Source organism: Phacochoerus africanus, chromosome 2 (assembly GCF_016906955.1).
Source record: "Phacochoerus africanus isolate WHEZ1 chromosome 2, ROS_Pafr_v1, whole genome shotgun sequence".
NCBI lineage: Eukaryota > Metazoa > Chordata > Mammalia > Artiodactyla > Suidae > Phacochoerus > Phacochoerus africanus.
In genome coordinates, this window is record NC_062545.1 from 225,188,970 (window position 1) to 225,211,134 (window position 22,165).

Here is a 22,165-nt window from a genome sequence, read left to right on the forward strand (position 1 = left end):
TCAAAGAAGTCAGAAACAATGAGGTTGGAGCTCCTATTGTAGCACAGCAGAAATGAATCTGACTAGGAACCATGACGTTGCTGATTCAATCCCTGGCCTCACTCAGTGGGATAAGGATCCGGCGTTGCCATGAACTGTGGTTTACGCTGCAGACATGGCTGAGATCTGGTGTTGCTGTGGCTGTGACCGGTGGCTGCAGCTCCGACTGGACCAGTAGCCTGGGAACCTCCACATGCCACAGGTGTAGCCCTAAAAAGACCCCCCCCCAAAAAAAGAAACAATGAGATAGTTGTTCCCATGGTGAAAAATGTTTGTACATGACAGGAAGGCCTCTGGAAATTTTTTTAAGTCTACAATTTTTTTTTCTTTTTTTCTTTTTAGAGCTGCACCTGGGGCATAAGGAAGTTCCCAGGCAAGGGGTCAAATTGGAGCTGCTGCAGCTGCCACCCTATACCACAGCCACAGCAATACCAGACGTGAGCCACAACTGCTACCTACACCACAGTTCATGGCAATGCTGGATCCTTAACCCACTGAATGGGGCCAGGGATTTAACCCACATCCTCATGGATACTAGTCCGGTTCATATAGCTGAGCCAGAATGGGGAACTCCTTACGCCTACAATTTTTCAAAATCCATTATACTACCCACATACCGAGATACCAGTTTGGTATTTAGTGTCTTAGACTCTCCCTTTCTGCATTAAAAAAAAAAAAAAAAGTGTGTGACCAATGGTAGTTGTTATTTGTTTGTACTTCTTTTTTTTTTTGGTCTCTTTAGGGCTACACCCGTGGCATATGGAAGTTCCCAGGCTAGGGGTCTAATCAGAGCTGCAGCTGCTGGCCTATACCACAGCCACAGCAATATCAAATCCAAGCTGCACCTGCCACCCACACCACAGCTCACGACAATGTGGATCCTTAACCCAATGAAAGAGGTCAGGTATTGAACCCAGGTCCTCATGGATACTAGTTGGGTTTATTACTACTAAACCATAACCAGAACTCCTGTTTGTACTTCTAATGCAACTCTCCTCCCCCACTCATAAACGAAAATGAATTCATCCTCCATGAAATAATTCTGTAAAGTAGCACAAGGCAAAAACTAATGTAGAAAAGTCTCCACTTTTCAATTGTGTGAAGAGAAAGGAAAGCCAATCAAAGTAACACTTTTTTTTACTGGAGGGTCTCCTCCTACCAGGGCAACGGCAGCTGGTTGGGTTCAGAGTCCAGCTCTACTATTAAAGGAGAAGTTTCTGGGCATGTTCACTTAATCTTTCCATGCCTTAGTGTCCACCTCAGATATAAAACAGAGCTAATAAATGATTAATACCCATGAAGTATTAGGACAGTACCTAACACACAGCAAATACGTGATTATAACTCTTGTTACAAAGCCTCTGTCTCCTAGTCTGGTTCCACAAACAATACTGAGACTGTATGCCACCAGAGGGAAGAAAATAATTACTTGAGCTGGCTGAACAGTGACTGCAGAGTGGAGGGATACTTCTCAAATGCCCCCATTCTCCAGACATACTTAAAACTTATCAACAGCCTTGGCCAACCATCAGTAGTGCCTAGTAACACCTACAGTCACAGATCCTTCTCCCCTCCACTCTGACAGACTGTTAACTTTTCCTGATTCAGGATTTAAATTCAGACAGGACCTCCTTTTAGAAGCATTTCAGTCAAATCCAAGAGGTAGAAGTGAGGTGGAATATCAGAAATAGAAAAGGGCCAATGAAGGTTATAAATATTGGACATAATTAAAGAATCTGTCCTGAATCACATGTTTTTTTTCCTGCTCCTTTCCCCCCATTGGCTCTGGCTAAATGAGAGGAGGAAGGAAGCTAGTGTTTCTCTCTCTCTGCTTTTTTTTTTTAGGGCCACACGCACGGCATATGGAAGTTCCCAGGCTAGGGGTCCAATCAGACCTGCAGTTGCTGGCCTACGCCACAGTCACACCAACACCAGATCTGAGCTGTGTCTGCAACCTACACCACTGCTCACAGCAACGCCAGATCCTTAGCCCACTGAGTAAGGCCAAGAATTGAACCTGCATCCTCATAGACACTAGTTGGGTTTGTTACCACTGAGCCACAGTGGGAACTTGGGAAACTAGTGCATCTCAAGAGTCTATGACACGACAGTCCCTGCACTGGATCACACAATAATTCATTTGATCATTAGAACAACCCTCTAGGACCTGTTAGAATTCCCTTCTTTCGGTGTGGAAATAGGAAGTGGTTAACTAATTTGCCTGTAGTCACTGCTAAGTGACTTCAGTGTCCAGATAAATTGAATCTAAATCCAGGTCTGTTTTCTTGCAAAGCGGATGCTTTCCACTGTAGAACGTGTCTACAATTACTCTGTTATCTTCCAGCGAGGACTGAACCAAAAATCTAAAGATAAACACGTATAGTCAGCAGGTGACTATTTCATTTTCTACGTTTCACCAATTATAACGACATTTCTTTGCAGTTTTACCAAGATGTGAGATACTGATATCCCTACAGTCTCCTGAACTTAAAACAGATCTCTCTCCCAACACCAGACTACACACCAGCAAATAACCATTTCTTTGTTACATACACTCCAATAGATGACTAATTCATCATCACCTCACAGGAAAAAATGAATCAGGGAACATTATATACAGGGAAAAGGTAGCTAAATTTCAGCTGTAAAAAGGAGAAGATATAAGGATGCTACAGAAAAGTTACAGAAAAATCAATATGTTTTCTTTGCTGCACTGTTCCCTAGAAACAGCCCAAAATGGTCACTGGGTTTGACAACCGTTTCTAACACAGATATGTTTTCATGCATCTAAAAATAAATCCAAGGTCAACTTGGATCGATTAATCTCTTCCTCTAAAATACACTCAGGTTACCACAAAAAGAGAGGCTTGTAGAAAAGCTGTGTGGTGAACACGAGAAAAGCCCTGTTTATCACAGAGCATAGTCACTGAATCAATAGACTAAGCTAAAACCTCTTGCTCACCAGACTCTTGTTACTTATTTGACAAATGTCTACTGAATACATAAAAATGCTGAGTTAATAGAGACAAGCTATAATCTCTCTTTCTAACAAACCCACAATCTAGCTGGGAAAAACACTGTTTAAATAATCAACTACAATAAAGTATTGTTAAGTTCCACTATGTAAGCAGTATGAATAGGACTCCCACAGGAGAACAGAGGAGTAATTATTGCTTCCTGGAACAGTCAAGAAGTTTCACCTGTGTGTATGTGCTGGCAAACACAACAATAATGACAACATTAGACATGAACATGACTTCAGCAAAGGCATGGAAGTAAGGCAGTAGTACACAGCGAAGTTCAAGAATGGAACAGTGTATGTTGTAGCTGAAACATGTATCAAATAGCTGCCATCTCAAATGCTTCTAGGATTCAAATAAATGACAAGGAAAAAAAAGAAAAAAGAGGCAAAGCAAACCTGAAAAGCAGCAAATGACACTGCCTCAGTGTCTGAAGGGCATGAGGAAATTGCAGTCAACTGGAATAGGCTCACCTAGCCAAGAAATGCAGAGACTATGATCCCCAGCCAAGTGGTACTGGGCAGAAATGGATGCATGCAAGGCTTCTGATTTTTCAAGTGAAGACAGAAATCCAGATTTTTATCATAATTTTAAAAGTTCATCTTGCATGTTGGGGGATGATGTGAGAAAGAGGATGTACGTATATATGTATGACTGGGTCACTTTGATGTACAGCAAAAATTGATACAACATTGTAAATCACTGTAACTAAAATTTAAAAAAAAATAACGTTCATCTTGATTTGAAATGTCTATCCAACTAATTAAAAACAATTTAAAAAACATTGTACAAGCCAAAATGACATATACATGTGGGCTGGCTTCAGCCTAGAGGCTAAGTCTACAACTTCTGATGCTGAATATAAAGTAGAGGAAAAAGCTGGTAATACAATGGAATACTACTCAGCCATAAAAAAGAATGACATAATGCCATTTGCAGCAACATGGATGGAACTAGAGACTCTCATACTGAGTGAAATGAGCCAGAAAGACAAAGACAAATACCATATGATATCACTTATAACTGGAATCTAATATCCAGCACAAATGAACATCTCCACAGAAAAGAAAATCATGGACTTGGAAAACAGACTTGTGGCTGCCTGATGGGAGAGGGAGGGAGTGGGAGGGATCGGGAGCTTGGGGTTATCAGACACAACTTGGAATAGATTTATGGAATAGATTTACAAGGAGATCCTGCTGAGTAGCATTGAGAACTATGTCTAGATACTCATATTGCAACAGAACAAAGGGTGGGGGGAAATGTATACATGTAAGGATAACATGATCCCCTTGCTGTACAGTGGGAAAAAAAATAAATTATTAAAAAAAAAAAAAAGCTGGTAATGTAGCCTGGGTACAGATCATGAAGGCCCTTGAAAATGCCAAACAGTATGACTCTACCTTGTCCTTGTAGACATCATGAAACAAGAGGTGGAAATACATATTTCAGAAAAGCATCTTTCAAACTGTGTTCTAAGAAGTGTTGTTTGAAATGACTGGCTAGCAGCATGATGGACATAAGATTACGAAGGGAGAATGAAAACATAGTAGATCAGCTATGAGATAATAACATCTGTCCAAATGAGAAATAAGAAGTAGAGAGAAAAGGCTAGCTCAGTGAGGGACTGAGTGGGCATTATGGGAAAGAGGGAGGAACAGAAGATGACAGAAGGGCAGACTTGGGGACAGTCAGTGTGGGACAGAGCTACCCAGTCAAGACCTCAATGCCATGAACTCTTCTCTTGCTTTTTGTTTTTCTCATGGATTTTTCATAAAATGGAATCACCCCCTCTACCAAATCAAATATGGCTATTACTGCAGTAGACTTTTAAAAAATATTAGTTTCTAAATAATTAAGCAGTGAGGCTGTGATGGTTAGTTCTGCTTAGACTAGGGTTAAACCTGACTGGCTATGGGGTACAAAGATTAAAGAGCAATGAATATTATTTCTCAGCATATCTGTGAGGGTTTTCCAGATAACATTAGCAATTGAATCTAAAGACTCAGAAGACTGCTCTCCCCAATGTGGGTGAACATTATCCAATCTGCTGAGAAGCTGAATAGAACAAAAGGAGGAATAAGGAAGAGTTCACCTCTTTTTTGTTTCCTCTCTGTCTGCTCGAGTTAGAATACCTCATCTTATCTTTCCCAGCTTTCACTCTGGTATTTAAGCCATTGGCTCCCCTGCTTCTCAGACATTCAGATTAAAACTGAATTAAATCACTGGCTTTCTGGGTCCCCAGATTGCAGAGAGCAGATCATGGGACTTCTTAGCCTCCGTAATCATATGAGCCAATTCATCATAATGAATCTCATTTTATGTATATATAAAACTTTACATATATAAAATTTCCTAATGGTTGTTGCTATGGAGAACCCTGACTGATACAGATGATTTTCAAACATCTAAAGAATTCAGCACATTAATGGGAGCATTAATTCAGTTCCGTTAAAAAGGAAAAAAAATGTATCCCCAAATAAAGGTCACTTGCAGTTACAGAATACATTCTCAGGAGATGCCTAGATTTTGGCCTGATCAATCACACAGACACAGGCATTTCTCAAACTGTTCTTAAATTGCCAGCTTTCTTCACTTGGCTCTGCATTTTCATGAAATAATTGCTTTTTCCTAATAGTTTTAACTCTTTTTTCCTTATCAACATTCACCACTGTGTTCTTCAGTTCCCAAGTATGGCAGCATATTATGTTAGCCAGCCAGCATTTTCAGGTATCTTTTTTGTCAAATCAGAAACTCATTTCCATATTTTTTACCAATAATACAATATACAACCTGAGTAGTATATGACACTGAACCGAACTATGCTGTCCCTGCCCTCCAAAAAGGTGAAAGTGAAAACTATTTCCATGAGGATATAGGTTAGGATAAAATCGAGTTGCTCTGGGACACACCCACAGCTACATCATAATTCAAAGCTTAGATGCCAACTGTTTATGTGAGTGAGCTTAATCATTTGACCTTCTACCTGGGTTCTCCTGCGCCTATCAAAATTACATGATGAAGAGTTTTAGCAAAGCCTACAATGCATTGCCCAGAAAAATAAGAAACAAGAAAGTAGAGAGAAGAACCTGGAAGACTATAGGAAGAAGGAGGTATGGGCTAGCATACATTGAATGATCAAAAGCTAATGAAGTGATACACCAATAGCCTTTAACATGTTAAAATTCATACTGTTTCTTCCCTACAAGATCATTTGTCTCCCCCTCAGAGTTAGTTTGGTGTTGGCTCAATTATACATTTCTGTGTGCCAGAACATACAGAAAACAATTCTGTTAGGCAAAAAATAACTTGATGGATTCTTCTGGTGCTACTTTGTATATTAATGTTGCTAAAAACTACATAGGGTAATGGAATGGAGAATGAAAGAGGAGCTAACAACAGACATCCTTACCTTTAAGTTTCTAACTAAACTTATGCCTTTAAATTTCTGCTGTGCTGTAAACTTAGACATAGCCTTATAATTAAGAAATACATATTAGTGGACTAATTGAAACATGGAAAACAGAAACTATTTCACATTAAATCTTCAAATCAGACTCCCTTTTCTTCTGGGAGTAAACAGGGAAAAGTGCTATTAACCTATTATGACAGTATATTAAGGTCAATGCCAAGAGAAACACAAGGAAATCAGTATGTCCTACCTTTGGCAATACTATTCTCCACAGAGATTGTTTCTCACTCAACTGTAAGCTTCCCAACTAAAGGGAACATGTGTTATTCATCTTTTTATCCCCCACAGTACTTAGCACAGCTTCTGATATGAATAGGCCCTTGGTAACGGCTACTGAACTTGTAATTAAAATTCTCTAGAAACAAAGTTCTTATTCAAAATTAGCCACAAGGCATACTGAGCACTTTTTGAAGATGCTACTGTAAGTGGGGAGGGGAATGAGCTTTACAGAAACAGTGGAGAATATGGTCTGGATGAGTACTCTCCAAAAAAAGTGAGAACTCTGGTCTTTCACCTAAAAAGTAAATAGATTTGTGTGCTTGGAGGCCTAATACCACACAGAGGGGGAAATTAGGAAAAGATACCCGGGAAGATAAATGGAGATTATTTGATGCAGCAAAGAACTGTCACACAGGAAGAGAAGAAATGAAGGCTGGGATGGTTTTCTTTGCTAATTTCAGACCAGGAACAGGACACAAAGGGCCAGAGCTTAATTGGGATTCATAGTGCAAGAGCACCATCATAAACCACTGAGTTGGTTCACAGTATAACTACCACTGTTGCACCTTTGTTACCTCATTTGGAATGCTACTAAATGAGTTCTGTTGCTCATAAAGTACTAAGGGAATTAGAAACCAAAGAATTGGAGCTTAGAGGGACTAGAGCCCACTTCACAGATTTTCAAACTTTTTTAGCCATAAGATGCTTCCTTCAACTATTTTACAAATGACCTTAATACATAAAGAAATAAAATCAGAGTATCTGTTTGCAACTGGGGGCCTGGCACCCTGCTTGAGCCATCTTCTATAGAATCACTGTGGAGGCAAAATTAGAAAACTAGTTTTAAGTCCAAACTCCTCATATGACTAAGAAGTTAAGTACCTGTTTAGGCAGTGAATGAAAAAGTCAGAACTAGAATCCAGGAATGCCAACACCAGAGAGTTTTTTCCCACTGTATTTCATGCTACTTCTAAAAAAATCAAAGAAAAAGAATAGACTCCATACTTACCATCTTTGTTCAGCCATTGCTTTCTTGTTCTGTACAAAAGGAGCTTGTTGTGGACATACGGTAAAAGGAACTTGACACACCAGCTCTCCACACCAAGTTTGTTTTCAACCAGGACTATGGGGCTCCGGTTATACCTAGCTTCAGGACATGGGATCAGGCCAATTTCATCTCTTAATATGTAAAACATAAAAAAGAATTAAAGATATGATTACTAGCCTTCTCAAAAATTTTCAAATCCTATCAAGTGTTTGAAAAAAACTGCACATATTTCCTTCTCTTAAAAAACATTATTTAGCTCAACCACTGGATTTATAGAAATAGTAATTTTTAAAAAGTTTGCTAATACTGACAAAGAGTATGTGAAAATTAGTATGTTGCACTCCTTGCTGACAGGAATAAAAACTGGTCTAATCTTTATAAAGAAATTTGAAAATGCCTGTCAAATTCCACTGTTCAGAAATTATCCCATGCCAAAATATATGAGTTCATTGGATATTTATGGCAATAGTAAAACAAAACTGGAAATACTCTAAATGTGTAGCAGTTAATATAAGACTGTTAAAATAAATATGGCTGATCCATGTAAGAGAGCTGTAAAAAGAAATAATAAGGTAAATTTGCATATGGTGGTATGGAAAGGGTGCCAAGATATAGAAAATGAAAAAAGCAAAATGCCAAGTACAGTATATAGCACAAAGCCCTTTGTCTAATTTTTTAAAAAGACATATAGATGCACTAAAAATTTTCTTGGAAGCTTACCAAGAGGATAAAATCCCCTCCTTCTCTAGAGGAGAGAATTTTACTTTAATATAGTTTAATTTTTTTAATTATTTGTATATATTATTTCCGTTTTTTAAAAAAACGTCAAACATGTATTTATGCTTGCCTGCTAACAAAAACATGTAAAGCACATTATCAATTAAATTATATTGCCAGTGAGACTGCGGGCCATTTCTTTTCTTCTTTGTAAATCTTTACATTCATTTCTAAATTTAAAAAACATGCTGGAGTTTCTGCTGTGGCACAGCAGGTTAAGAATCTAACTGCCGTGGCTCAGGTCGCTGTGGAGGTGTGGGTTTGATCCTTGGTCTGGTGCAGTGGGTTAAAGGATCTGACATTGCTGTAGCTTTGGCATAGGTAGCAGCTGTGGTTTGGGTTCAATCCATGGCCCAGGAATTTCCATATGCCATGGGTGTGGCCATAAAATTAAAACAAAAACCAAAACTATGCTAATACGAGTTCCCTAGCGGCTCAGTGGATTAAGGATCTGGTGCTGGCACTGCTGTGATGCAGGTTCGATCTCCGGGCCCAGAATTTCTGTAAGCTTGGAAATTGGAAAAAACGAAAACATAAAAACATGTTAATAAATGTTGTTAAAACACAAAACATTTTTCAGGACTTGATCATCTTCATGTATGGTGGCTTCTATATCCCTTAATCCACCTCAACTTAAGTTGAAAATTTACATTACAGGAAGAGATTTAATAAACAATATATAGGGCAGCAGACTTACACAGTAAATGAACCAGCAAACATTACAATGTTTCTGTAAAACCTGCACATACACATGCCTTTCAATTATAAAGAATTTACAGTTCTTGCCTATGTGAAGTAGTCTTTCTCAAAGAGTATGTCCTTACCTTAATGAATAACTAACAAGAAACCTTTTAATATGAGCAGTTGACATACATAACAGTATTTTTAGAGTATATAAGTAGATGATGATGATGATGATTTGCTCTTTGCTTTTTAGGCCACACCTGTAGCATATGGAAGTTTCCAGGCTAGGGGTTGAATAGGAGCTGAAGCTGCCAGCCTACATCACAGACACAACAAGGCAGAATCTGAGCTGCATCTTTGACCTACACCACAGCTTGTGGCAACACTGGATCCTTTACCCACTAAGCAAGGCCAGTGATCAAAACTGCATCCTTGGAGTTCCTGTCATGGCTCAGTGGTTAATGAATCCGACTAGGAACCATGAGGTTGCCGGTTCGATCCCTGGCCTTGCTCAGTGGTTAAGGATCTGGCGTTGCTGTGGTGTGGCGTAGGCTGGCGGCTACAGCTCTGATTAGACCCCTAGCCTGGGACCCTCCATGTGCCGCAGGTGCAGCCCTAGAAAAAGACAAAAAAAAAAACCCAAAAAACTGCATCCTCATGGATACTAGTTGGTTCGTTACCACTGAGCCATGATGGGAACTCCAAGTAGATTTTTTTTTTAACGTATTTTAAAAAAAAAAAAAAAAAAGAGTAAAGAACTTGTTTTCAGAGTTGGGTGTGATGCTTTGGATTCCCCTGCCATGGGAATGTACATTGGTTGATAGATGAAAAGAGGCAACTTGTTCACTTGCAGGTTATAAGAAAAGCACTTTTTTTTTTTTTTTTTTTTGTTAGGCCACCATCACAAACTGATGGGAGACTGTGGAAATAAAATTAAATCCCTCCTGGAAATTCTAAACTGGATAGCTCAGAAGTAACCTACTTTCTACCGACCATTTCATTAGTGACACAGGGATATACCGACCTAAGAGGGTGCTATAGGGATTTTAAGTCATAACCTTTCTTTGAAGCTGATTTAACTCCCAAGTAGATTTTGGGACCTAAGGCTTTTTGTTCCAACAACTGATTCAGTTGATTCAGGGGTGTTGCGATGCACAGTGCCAGTATGATCTAAACATTTTCTGAGTACTACAATGAATTGAATATTGTGTTAAGTTCTGAGAATGCAAAAGTGAATAAAATAAGATGGTCCCAGGCTACACAAAACTGATAGTTTTGCTAGGGACTTGTGTACACTTCTATAATAAATGATAACACTTCATTCTAATAATATAAATAAAGTTCTTAGGAAGAATGGAGCAATGCTGAGATAGCATCTGAGGCCAATTTCCAGTATTTCAAAATATATTTTTGTATTTGGAGACATGAAATCTATCTAATTCACTCTCAGGACAACTAGCACATTTAGATCTAAAACTGACTAGATATACGCCTGAATCTATTATTTCCCAATTTCAGGTGTTACTCTATAAAATAGAAAATTTAAAAAAACTAGAATTATTTCAAGAAAGTCTGTTTTCTGAGACCTAACAACTACTTACAAGACTTCAAAGAACTGCAAAAGTCAACAATATAAAAGTTTGAGTAACAAGAATAAAATAATCAGCTTCTGAGTAGGCTATTGGGGGGGGGACTTTTTTTTTTTTAACCTACATTCACAATGTAAAAGCCTGCCTTGCTCACTATTTACAAGAAAAATAAAATGTCCAAGTAATAATTTGATACCTACATGAAAGGACAGAACCAGACACGCAAAAAACAAACAAAACAACAACAACAACAACAAAAAACCCCAAAAAACCACATAGCTTTATTTTAGGTGGTTATTATCTTTGCAAGAAATAATTTTTTCTCTTTTTATTTTTTCCATGCCCATGGCATGTGGAAGTTCCTGGGCCAGGCACTGAACCTGTACCACAGCAGTGACTGCAGCCACAGCAGTGGCAAAGTTGGATCCTTAGCCAGCTGAGCCACCAGGGGACTCTCCCAAGAAATAATTTTAAAAAACAAGAAAGCTGGAGTTCCCATAGTGGCTCAGCGGAAATGAATCTGACTAGCATCCATGAGGTAGCAGGTTTGATCCCTGGCCTTGCTCAGTGGGTTAAGGATCCAGCATTGCTGTGAACTGTGGTGTAGGTCACAGACGAGCTTAGATCTGGCGTTGCTGTTGCTGTTGCTGTGGCTGTGGCGTAGGCCAGCAGCTGTAGCTCCGATTAGACCCCTAGCCTGGGAACCTCCATAGGCCACAGGTGCGGCCCTAAAAAGACACAAGACAAAAAACAAAAAAACAAGAGAGCCTTGGATATAGCAGATGCTCAATAACTGCTACTAATACACTGATTATCACTGTACTTCAGGGGTAATATTCAAATACATAGTTTTCAAAGAATATTGCCTCTAGATTCTCCAAAAGAGTATTACCTCTGAGTTCCTTCTAATTCAGTTGGTCCAAATCCTAGCTCTGTCAGTATGATACAGACACCTCTCTACTGCATAGATCTCTCTCTCTCCTGTCTCTTGGTCTCTACAGACCTCAATTTCTTCATTTGTAAAATGGAGGAATTGTATTTATCTCTTAATAAGGGAAATGGGATACTAGGTCTCATCCAACTTTCATGCTTTCAAATTTCATGACTTGATAAACCTGAAAACTATTCTCAAGTAAGAAGAATGAAAACAATCATATCAGGGAATACAAAGCACTGGGGAAAAAACATCAAAACATTAAAAGATGTAGGATGTAGAGATAAAAGCATGCAATTGTTTAAGGTCCACGGTTCTGGTTAGTCTCCATTCTACCATTGATCAATGTGAATCTGACTAGGTACCTCCCATCAGTATCCTCATCTGAAACACAGAAATAATAATGCCTTCCCTGACTGTTATGAAAAGCAAATAATGCAATGTAAAGAATGTGGTAAGCTAAAATATCAGGCAAAGATGAAGTATATTATCATTAACTCAGTTAACAGTCTGAGGTCAACCTTGAACTCCTTGGCTAATGGATAATGAGAAACTATGGCAAAGAAAGTTAGGTTTCTGTCAAGTTATGTGATGCTAAGATGCAGTGTTTTGTTGCTTCCTGAAAATATAGTATGTACTTTATAAATATAGGTAGGTCAGTAAGATTCCAAATAACACTGTGTTTGACTTCAGACTTCTATGTCTAGTCCCTTAGGTCACAGTCCACTTTTTCCCAGACAATTTAGAATAAAATTCCAGAATCATTTTAAAATTGGAAGGGACCTCATTTCTCCAGTCTTTCATTCTATCAGATGAGGAAACAGATCCTCTGAGGTTAAGATGATTACCCAAGAGCATAGTACTAGTGTTTAATTCAAAATACGGACCTACTAAAATCCTTAGCCCCAAACCCTTGACACTACAATGAAGGTAAAGACAAAGCAAGCAGGATTAAGATGAATTCCTTCTAGATTTCTAGCAAGATTCCTGGCTATTTAAATTCTAATTTCATACAGAAAAAGCTGGAAAACTCAGGAAAAAAAACCTCAAAGTCACTTGTAATTCTCTATCATTAGTAATGCTGGATGTGAATCTTTTTTTCTAAGTAGTTTACAAAAGTGCCATTATACTGGACATACTCTTCTTTAATCCTTTTTTTTTAAATGTAACTATTTACGTTAAACATTTTCCAATATAATTTTTATATTGCAATGAATGTGCTATACACATTAAATACATCACCCGTTATTTCCTTATGAAAGAGTTCTGAAAGAGAAATGTCTGACTGTTTCACTACCACCAAATTACATTCTTCTTTAGTTTTAGGTTTCTGGCAATTTAGATTCCTGGTGTTTAACAAGGAACTAAAGTAAATACCTGCATTAGCAAGGTCATAGGATCTTTAAAGACATGAAGATTTGGGACACTGATCAAGTTTCAATCTCCCCAAAGAGAAACCACAGTGCTCACTTTTTAGGTTACATCTGAAGGCAGCTCCAAAGGAATAACAACATGGAACAAACCTCACATTTACTTAAAAAGATTATCCACCACATGCTCTACCTCCCTTAGTGCTTCACTTCACAGTGGGGATCCAATAACTTACAGATGAAGCTCAAGGTTCATACAACACTGATACTGACCTTGTTCCTCATGTTTAGACAGCTTCTTTTGTCTGTATTTTTCAGAAACATCATCAGTCTAACTGGAGTAGGTCTACTTAATACATGCAAAAGTAATATTGACCAACTTCCTTTCTGGGAGGGAAGGATGGTCCTCAAATATTAAAACTGAACACTGTAATATGAATGATTAAACAAAAAACAGCCCAAGATTCAGGAAATGGTACAAATCTTTTTAACAGAAGTTATTTTTTTTCCTTTCAAACTCCAATTCTTTCTACAATGACCAAAAAGGAAAGTCAGCAAAATATTTAAAAGAACTGACCTTTGAATATTGATAATTAAAACTTTACTGGTGATTAAGATATTTCAGAAACCTCTTAGCCTCTCTCAATTCTAAAGATTACTTTGTCACTAAAATCATATTACTGACTCTACTTAGAAAACAGCTACACAAATTATTACTGTCTAGTGCTTTTTATATGCAATGCTCTGTATTAGCTTTTACATACACTATTCATTTATTCCACACCATAATTTTATAAAATATGAATTTTAACTACATTTTATAGATGAGCAAAGAATCTTCTGAGTCTACTCAGCTAGTAAATGACAAACCAAGGTTCAAATCCAGGACTGTGAGACTGCAGATCTAAACTTTTACAACTATACAACAGTTTAAATAAATAGATAAAGAAGCAAGTGCAATAAGTCAATTAAAATTGTGCAGTTTCCTATTCTTCAGTGCAACTTGTAGACAATCTAAAGCTGTTTTTCATTACTGTTGCCTTACTCAAAAATTCCCACTGGGGACTACTCACGGCCTAGGAAGTATATTTTCCCTGAGCCAATTCTTATCCATGCCTCTTTTCTCAATTTAATTGCCATTTCCTTAGAAAACTATCTTGACTTTCTAGCCTAAATTATGCCTCTCTGTTATTCTTTCAAAGTATCCTTCTATCCTTTGGGGCTCTTTTCATAATCTGTGGGTTAACCTGTTTAAAGTTTCATTGGGCAGGGACCAAGTCTGTTGTGTTCATCAATCTATATGCCACTCCTAGCCTTGTATACCTAGAGATTAGCACTGTATCCATCAAATAGAGATGTTTTCTTGCTGAACGCATGCCTGGAATGAAATTAAGTCAGATAGTCAAGGACTTCCATAATCTGGCCCTACTTTTATCTTTTCAACTGCATTTTGCTAATTTTCCTCAATTCAGTGCACCTTATGGAGGTCTTTGGCTCCCTCTCCAAGCCTGTAAATCCTACCCTGTCTTCCAAGTGCAACTCAAAAACCCACTTTCCCTAAGAGTGCTAGCCCAGACATACCCAGCCTCCTTTTAAACTTCTAATAGACTTACATAGGAGTTGATGATCATACTGCTAGTCCAGCTTTTATTACAACTGTTTCGCAAGGCTAATGTACTGTTCATACATATAAATCTTAGCCTCCATCTAGACCTGCACTGTGCAATACAGTAGTCACCACGTATGTGTGTCCATTATGTATAAATCAATTAAAATGAAATAAAATTGAAAATTTAGTTCCTCTTTCACACAAGCCACATTGAAAGCACTCCCTAGCTACACATGGTTAGTGGCTACCCATATTAGACAGGACAGATAAAGAACATTTCCACCATCACAGATATTTCTGTAAGTGCCTTCAAGAATTGTATTTTAGGAGTTCCCGTGGTGGCTCAGTGGTTAACGAATCTGACTAGGAACCATGAAGTTGCGGGTTCAATCCCTGGCCTTGCTCAGTGGGTTAAGGATCTGGCATTGCCGTGAGCTGTGGTATAGGTTGTAGACGTGGCTCGGATCCTGCATTGCTGTGTCTCTGGTGTAGGCTAGTGGCTAGAGCTCCGATTAGAGCCCTAGCCTGGGAACTTCCATATACCACAGGAGCAGCCCTAGAAAAGACAAAAAAAAAGACAAAAAAAAAGAATTGTATTTTATACTTCTTTGTATTCCATACTGTGAAAATATTTATTCTCTACATAAATAGTGAGAGCTCAATGAATATTAGAGTAATAAAAAATAACAACTTTCTAAATAAGAACTTTAACATGACCCTAATGATACTGTAAACAGTTGTCTTCTACATTAGCATAGGGTCTATATATTAAGCTAATGTCTGTCTCTGGAACAAGCCTTTAGGTGTTTTCCAATAGCATTCTTTAAGAGTCAACCACACAAACATTTGTACGGTATTTTTCAGTTTATAAAGTGCTTCTCATTCATCATTTAGTTGGCCGATATATTTTCTAAGGAAATAGGGATTCAGGTTAAACCTAATACTTACCTAGTGCCAACAAAGTGCAAGATACTGTGTGAGGTGATTTTCCTGTGCTTTCATCAGCATCACAAAGAGGAAACAGGCTGAGCAAGAGTAACCTATCCACACTCACTAGTAAAAAGAATCCACATTTCACCCATTGCATCTTCAACACCTACTGGCCAGAAATTTCCAGAGACAAAGTCAATATGTTTACTGGAATAGATGTTCACTAATAAAATTATGATATGTCTTGTATTGGAGAAAAAAGGGCTACAAAAAAATGAAAAACTTTCTACTATAATACTGAAAAGTGTAATCAGGTACTAACTTTGAAGGTAAATGATGCTTTTTTTCTAACTAGAAATACAGCCTATTTATTTTGGAAGTAAAAGGATTAGATGAAGGGAAGAAGCATGAGCAATTCTGAAAAGTCCAAATTATAAGACATTTTAAAATGTTTTGAAATATTATTGAATATATTCTTTTTATATATTGTATTTTTTTTCTTTTGTCCCTTTGCCACTTTTTTATTTATTTTTTTTTCTATTTTAGGGCCACACCTGAGGCATGTGGAGGTTCCCAGGCTAGCAGTCAAATCAGAGCTGTAGCCTCCAGCCTATGCTACAGCCATAGCAACCTGGGATGTGAGCCACATCTGCGACCTACACCACAGCTCACCATGAGACAGAATATTAACTCAGGTAGTCAGGGCAGGATCATGGGCTTTGAGGTGTTCTTTGATATGGCCACTGATTAACATTTGTGGCTTAAGGGCTCCAGGGAGTAACATCTCCACAGGCCTTGTTTACTATAGGGAGTGTACCTATGCCCAGAGAGACCTTAATCTCTAATTCCCTGTGACTCAGTTTACAGGAAGAAAAGGACAAAGAAACTATGAGACTTATAGGACACTTCCACCCCTAGAACCCTATTGGACAAGGACTGATATAGGTAACTAAGCAAGGCCAATGGGAGAAGACCACATCTCTCTGCACCCCACATTGGTACCCGCCCCGTCTTTAAGGGATAAAAACCCCTATGGGACAATAGAGAAGTGGGGGGACTCTTCTCCCCCCTCCCAGAAACGCTGGAAGCTATCTGCTTTCCTTTAATAAAGACTTTGCTTGCTTGCTGCCTATGTGTCTGCTGTGAACAAGAACCCAGATTCTGGTATCATCTTTCCGGTATCAACAGCAACGCTTAGGCCAGGAATCGAACCCATATCCTCCTGGATCCTAGTTGTGTTCAGTAACCACTGAGCCATGAAGGGAACTCCTCTTTTTTTTTTTTTTTTTTTGGCTGTGACTGAAGCATGCAGAAGTTCCTGGGCCAGGGACTGAACCTGTGCCACAGCAGTAACCCATGCCAAAGCAGTGACAACACCAGATCCTTAACACACTGAGCCACCAAGGAACTCCCAAAGATATTCTTACTGTAGGGAATATGTGCTAAAATATAGCTGAAGATTAATATTAAACAATGAGTTAAGCTATTTAAAATTTTCAGACCTATAATTATATAGCATTATTTCAAATGCTCAACTTATTTCCAACTTTAAACTCTTGAATGACTCAAATGTTTATTAATAATTATAAGTTAATTACAATTGATAGAGCACACTGATTAGATTTCACTGTAAAAATGCAACATAGGGAGTTCCCATTGTGGCTCAGCAGTGATGAGACCGACTGGTATCCATGAGGATGAGGTTCAATCCCTGGCCTCGTTCATTGTGTTGGGGATCTGTTGTTGCAATGGGCTCTGGTGTAGGTTGTAGGCATGGCTCAGATTCCCAGTTGCTGTGCCTGTGGTGTAGGCTGGCAGCTGCAGTTCCAATTTGACCCCTAGCCTGGGAACTTCCATATGCTGCTGGTGCAGCCCTAAAAGTTAAAGAAAAAAAGTGCAACATGTGGGGCGGGGGGGGGGACATTAAAATATTTTACGAGTTTCAATAAATATGATCCATAAGGACTAGGATGTGTTCCAAACTTCACTGTGTCACCCTGCCAAGCCAATGAACACTCAGTCTCAATTTCTTCAAATATAAAATACTGATGCTTTTCTAGTTTACTTCAAAGAAGACAAAGAAAGATGATTATGGTACTTATTAGTCTTTTTTCTAACCTCTGCCTTAATTTTTTTTTAAGAAAAATAACTGCAATGATAAGAAAATAGGCCTTTCATTTGTCCAACTTTTTTTTTGGAGGATGTCTCTGGTTTGTGCTAAAGCTCTCATTCTCAAAAAGGGACTGAAAGACTGATACACAACAAGGCATCAAAGCATTCTTTAGAAGGCCCAGTACCCACTATGGTTACTGGCAGGAAATCATTCCAAACACTCTCATTCTGAAAAAGGCAGCAGTCACTAGGGAGAAGGAAGAGGACCCTGTTAGAGGCAGCAGGTGTGGTTTGAGGTCAGCAGTGTTTTGTTTTTAATGAGGCACAGTTGCACGTCTCCAATTGTGTGCCACAAGGGAGCAAGACATCTGAGGGCATCACCTTGAAGGAAAAGAACACTTCATCTAGATGAAGTTTTGGCACCTCTTTTAAGCAGAAAAGCTTAAGTAGTTAGAATGGTTAAAAAGAATAATTCATGTGTTTCAGTTGAAAGAATAAAATATTAAAAATAAACTCCATCAGCAATTAAAGTGAAAATAATGTAAAACTGGATTCTGTGTTTCTTTCTTTTGAGGGGAGAAGGGATGAGGGAGAAAGGATGGGAAAGGAGCTACACTCTTGCTTTTTCTTATTCTTTTGTATAATGTGTAACATGCCTCTTCTTTTAACAGTTTTCTTTTCACTCGTTACATGAAAGCCTAAGTGTCAGAAAGAAAACAGTCTCTTCTTGTATCCATCCGGAGTAAAATGGAGAGGAAGTAGGGAAAGATACATGTGTCAGTTTTGTAGTGTCCTACTTAAAGAGGGCAGCAGTGTTCGAATAAAGACTTAATAGGCTCCCTGTAACTATGAATCAGCTAATGCTAAAAAGTGTTGAGGTTTCATCTGCTTTACACCAGACCCAACCTGTGCCTACAGAAGCTACACTCTTGAGAATGCTCTGTTCGCTTTTAAAACAAAATGTCCCTCTACAATCTTGGGTTAGGTGAAGCGAAAGTCAAAAGCAGCCTGAAAATACCTCTGGCTAGCAACTGAGGGTCTTCTGGCCCATGGAGAGTACAGATGATCGGTAACCCCTCCTTACGAATATCCGGGAGGAACATCCAATGAGTTGAGTTAACAAAGCACACACAGACCCACAGTGTGTCTCTGCCCCTATACCTTAAATGGATGTAGGACATGGACTTACAGGTGAAGTCTTCCGAGTTTGGTGAACTCCTGGGAAAGGAGTGGTAGGGAGGAGAACCAAACAAAGTCACTACGTTTTAATTTTCTGAGGTCACTTCTAGGGACTCAACCGCAAACGCCTTCGGGTAGCGGAAAGCGGGCCCCGGGGCGGCCGACAATGGTCCAGCCCCGATCTAGCACTGTTCGCTCCTGAGAGGAGCGCGTGGGCCAGAACCCGCCGCCCGAGGTCGCCTCCAGGCTTGGCCCCGCCCCCGCCCGCCCCCGACGACCCCCGGAGGCAGCGCAGGCAGGAGGAGCTGCGGGCGCGCGACTCACATGTGTGGGTTCCTCCTGAAGGCATTGGTGATGTCCTTTACAACCCTTTGCACCAGCACCGCCACCTCTTCACTCGTCTCGGCCATGTTGGTGGCGGCAGCGGCGGCTCGCGCGCGCCTCCGGGAGAGCGCCGAGCCGCCCGCGGGAGTTCCGCGGGGAGCGCGCCCGTGTGCGCCGGTTTGGCTGCACCCCCGACCCCGCCTCCTCGGCCGCCGCGGAACACTTCCGGGTCAGCTACCCTCCCCCTCTCCGCACCGGGGGTGTGGTCCCTAGTGGGGCTCCGGTGGTTGGCTTGGTCCCGGACTTTCCAAATGTTGGAGGAGATGGTGCTGCTGGTTTATTTACAGTTACTTCAGGTCGCTGTTGTACACATTTTGTTTTAATTTCTAGTCCACTTGGGGCTGAGGAGGGAGGGGTCCTAAGATCACACCAGAGCCGGAGACTGGCCTGAACAATCCTCTCTCAGCTGTTCAGGAAACGAGCCAGGTCCCAGAATGCTCCGAGAAAGTTTAACCAAGAGTGAAAGCCCTGTTAGGCAGTTAGTCCCTTGGCACGGTACTGAGAGCTTGTTCTCTATTTTCTTAGTTGGAGAGATGAGGCCGGTCAGAGACGCTCTTGGTGGAATGAGTCCCAATCGGACCTTCTTGGTAACCTCATTTTGTACCTGTCTGCCGGTTCTGGCCACTGGGCAACTCTTTTCAAAAAGTTAATTTAAAAAAATTACTAAATGGATTAAAGGAAGAAAAAGGAGAGTAAAGAAAAAGTACTTTGCTGTCATGTTGAAAGTAGAAGTACAAAGCTGTTTTTCAGCTTTGAATGGTGCCTGTTAATTTTGGAGTTAAAAAAACAAGGCCCGGATAAGGTTTGTTCTTAATAACTATTTACCCTGCTACAAATAATTTTTATAAGAAAAACTGGCTTTCTATTCCGTTTGGATTTTGAAATGCCATAATTCAAATTTTCATATATCAGATTTTCTTTAAACCTTCTCTGTTAGAAAAATCCGGCTGCTTTTGGTTCAGTTTCTTTTACTTAAATCCTTGAAGTGTTATCTTTTAAAAACTTTTTTTTTTAAAATGCAAGTTTAATGTGAATGTATGTGGAGCATTTGAAGTAGAGTTGGTGGTAGTGAAAGTAAAAACCATACACTGGAGGCAAAATTGTAAAGCAATGAATAAAAAATATAAACTATATTCAGTGATTGATACTCCCTGTGGGTATGTTTAGAAGGGCAAGACCTGCTGTATCGACACTGGTCTTCTGGTTTTAAAAGAAATGAGATAGAAGTTGCATAAAATTGTAAAAAGCAAGATGGAACATGTTTTAGTCAAGTCAAACCCTAACTTGGCAAATTCTCAAATGAGGCAGTAGAGTGAATTCGTTTTTAGATTCCAAGCCCAAAGACAACCTCTAATGTCCTAATTACTCTTAAAATGTGATACCAATTCTGAAATGTTTTGAGTTCACTGATAGTCTTCTTCCTCTTCAAGGAATCAGAGCCTTGCATCCTTTCCTAATAGAAGTGGGAAATAAATCCTGACTTCTGGGGCAGATCTCAAAGAAATGCACTGAAATATAAACTTTTTTAAGAATTTATTTTTATCTTAAAAATTAGTGTGATTTTTTTGTTTCACTCTAATACATTTAGAGGGAAAAAACCAAACTTTGTCCCTTAATCTTGAAGTGAAATTGATATTCCAGGAAAGTAATACCTCTATGGTTCTGTGTGTCCTCTTCCCATATACACACACATATATGCACACACACCCTATTTGTACTCATTTGAAAGGTGTGAATTATATGTCTCATGTTTCTTCTGAGTTCACAAATTGTATCACCCAATTATTAAAGATCTGCTATGTTTAGAATTCAAATTTTTTATGGTTAAAGTATACTGGAACTCTGAGCCAACCCTCTTATTTTCCAGGTAAGGAAGCTGAGGTTCAAATAAGAATTGAAATTCATGTAGCTTTAATAATGATACATGTATAAGAATAGGATAAGATAAATTTAGCTTTTTTTTTTTTTTGTCTTTTAGGGCTGCACCCATGGCATATGGAGGTTCCCAGGCTAGGGATCCTGTCAGAGCTATAGCCACTGGCCTATGCCAAGCCACAGCAATGCCAGATCTGAGCTACATCTGCGACCTACACCACAGCCGTGGCAATGCTGGATCTTTAAACTGCTGAGTGAAGCCAGGGATCGAACCTGTGTCCTCATGGATACTAGTCAGATTCGTTTCTGCTGAGCCACGAGGGAAACTCCTAGTATGATTTTTTTGAGGGATTCAAAGATTTATGTTCCGGCATCTGCAAAATGCACATATTAGTAATGCGATATTGTAAGTAGCTTAACTGCACCACATTGGGAACTGATTAAATGACAGCAAATCTATATGCTGAAATACTATTTGGTCATTTAAAAGCACATTGTAACTAGAATATATACCAAACTCTTAGGAGGAGGTATATTTATAGGAGAATTTTACTAAATAATACAAAGAACAAAATATAATTTTTGTAATAAAAGTTTTTAGGTGTTCCTGTCATGGCTCAGCGGTTAACAAATCTGACCAGTATCCATGAGGATGCAGGTTTGATCTCTGGCCTTGTTCAGTGGTGAGCTGTGGTGTAGATTGCAGACGTGGCTCAAATCCTGCTTGCTGTGACTGTGGTGTAGGCCAACAGCTATTGCTCTGATTCCACCCCTAGCCTGGAAACTTCTGTATGCCACAGGCATGGCCCTAAAAAGCAAAAAAAAAAAAAAAAACCAAAAAACTTTTTTAGAGTATATGTTAAAATGTTGGATGCATTTATTTGTTGATAAGCAAACTATCTCTTATGCATACTAATTTTCTTG

At 39.2% G+C, this 22,165-nt stretch overlaps 1 protein-coding gene across 1 annotated transcript in view; it reads right to left on the reverse strand.

The window, feature by feature from the left end:
• The window catches only part of PTAR1 (protein prenyltransferase alpha subunit repeat containing 1), a 51,686-nt gene extending 32,185 nt beyond the window's left edge, over positions 1-19,501 (reverse strand). The window contains exons 1-2 of the mRNA XM_047767752.1: positions 19,307-19,501; positions 7,760-7,929 (exon numbers count right to left, since the gene is read on the reverse strand). Of these exons, the coding sequence (XP_047623708.1) occupies positions 7,760-7,929; positions 19,307-19,392 (256 nt within the window). The 5' untranslated portion in view covers positions 19,393-19,501. The remainder of the gene's footprint in view (positions 1-7,759; positions 7,930-19,306) is intronic.
• Positions 19,502-22,165: the final 2,664 nt, after the last annotated feature.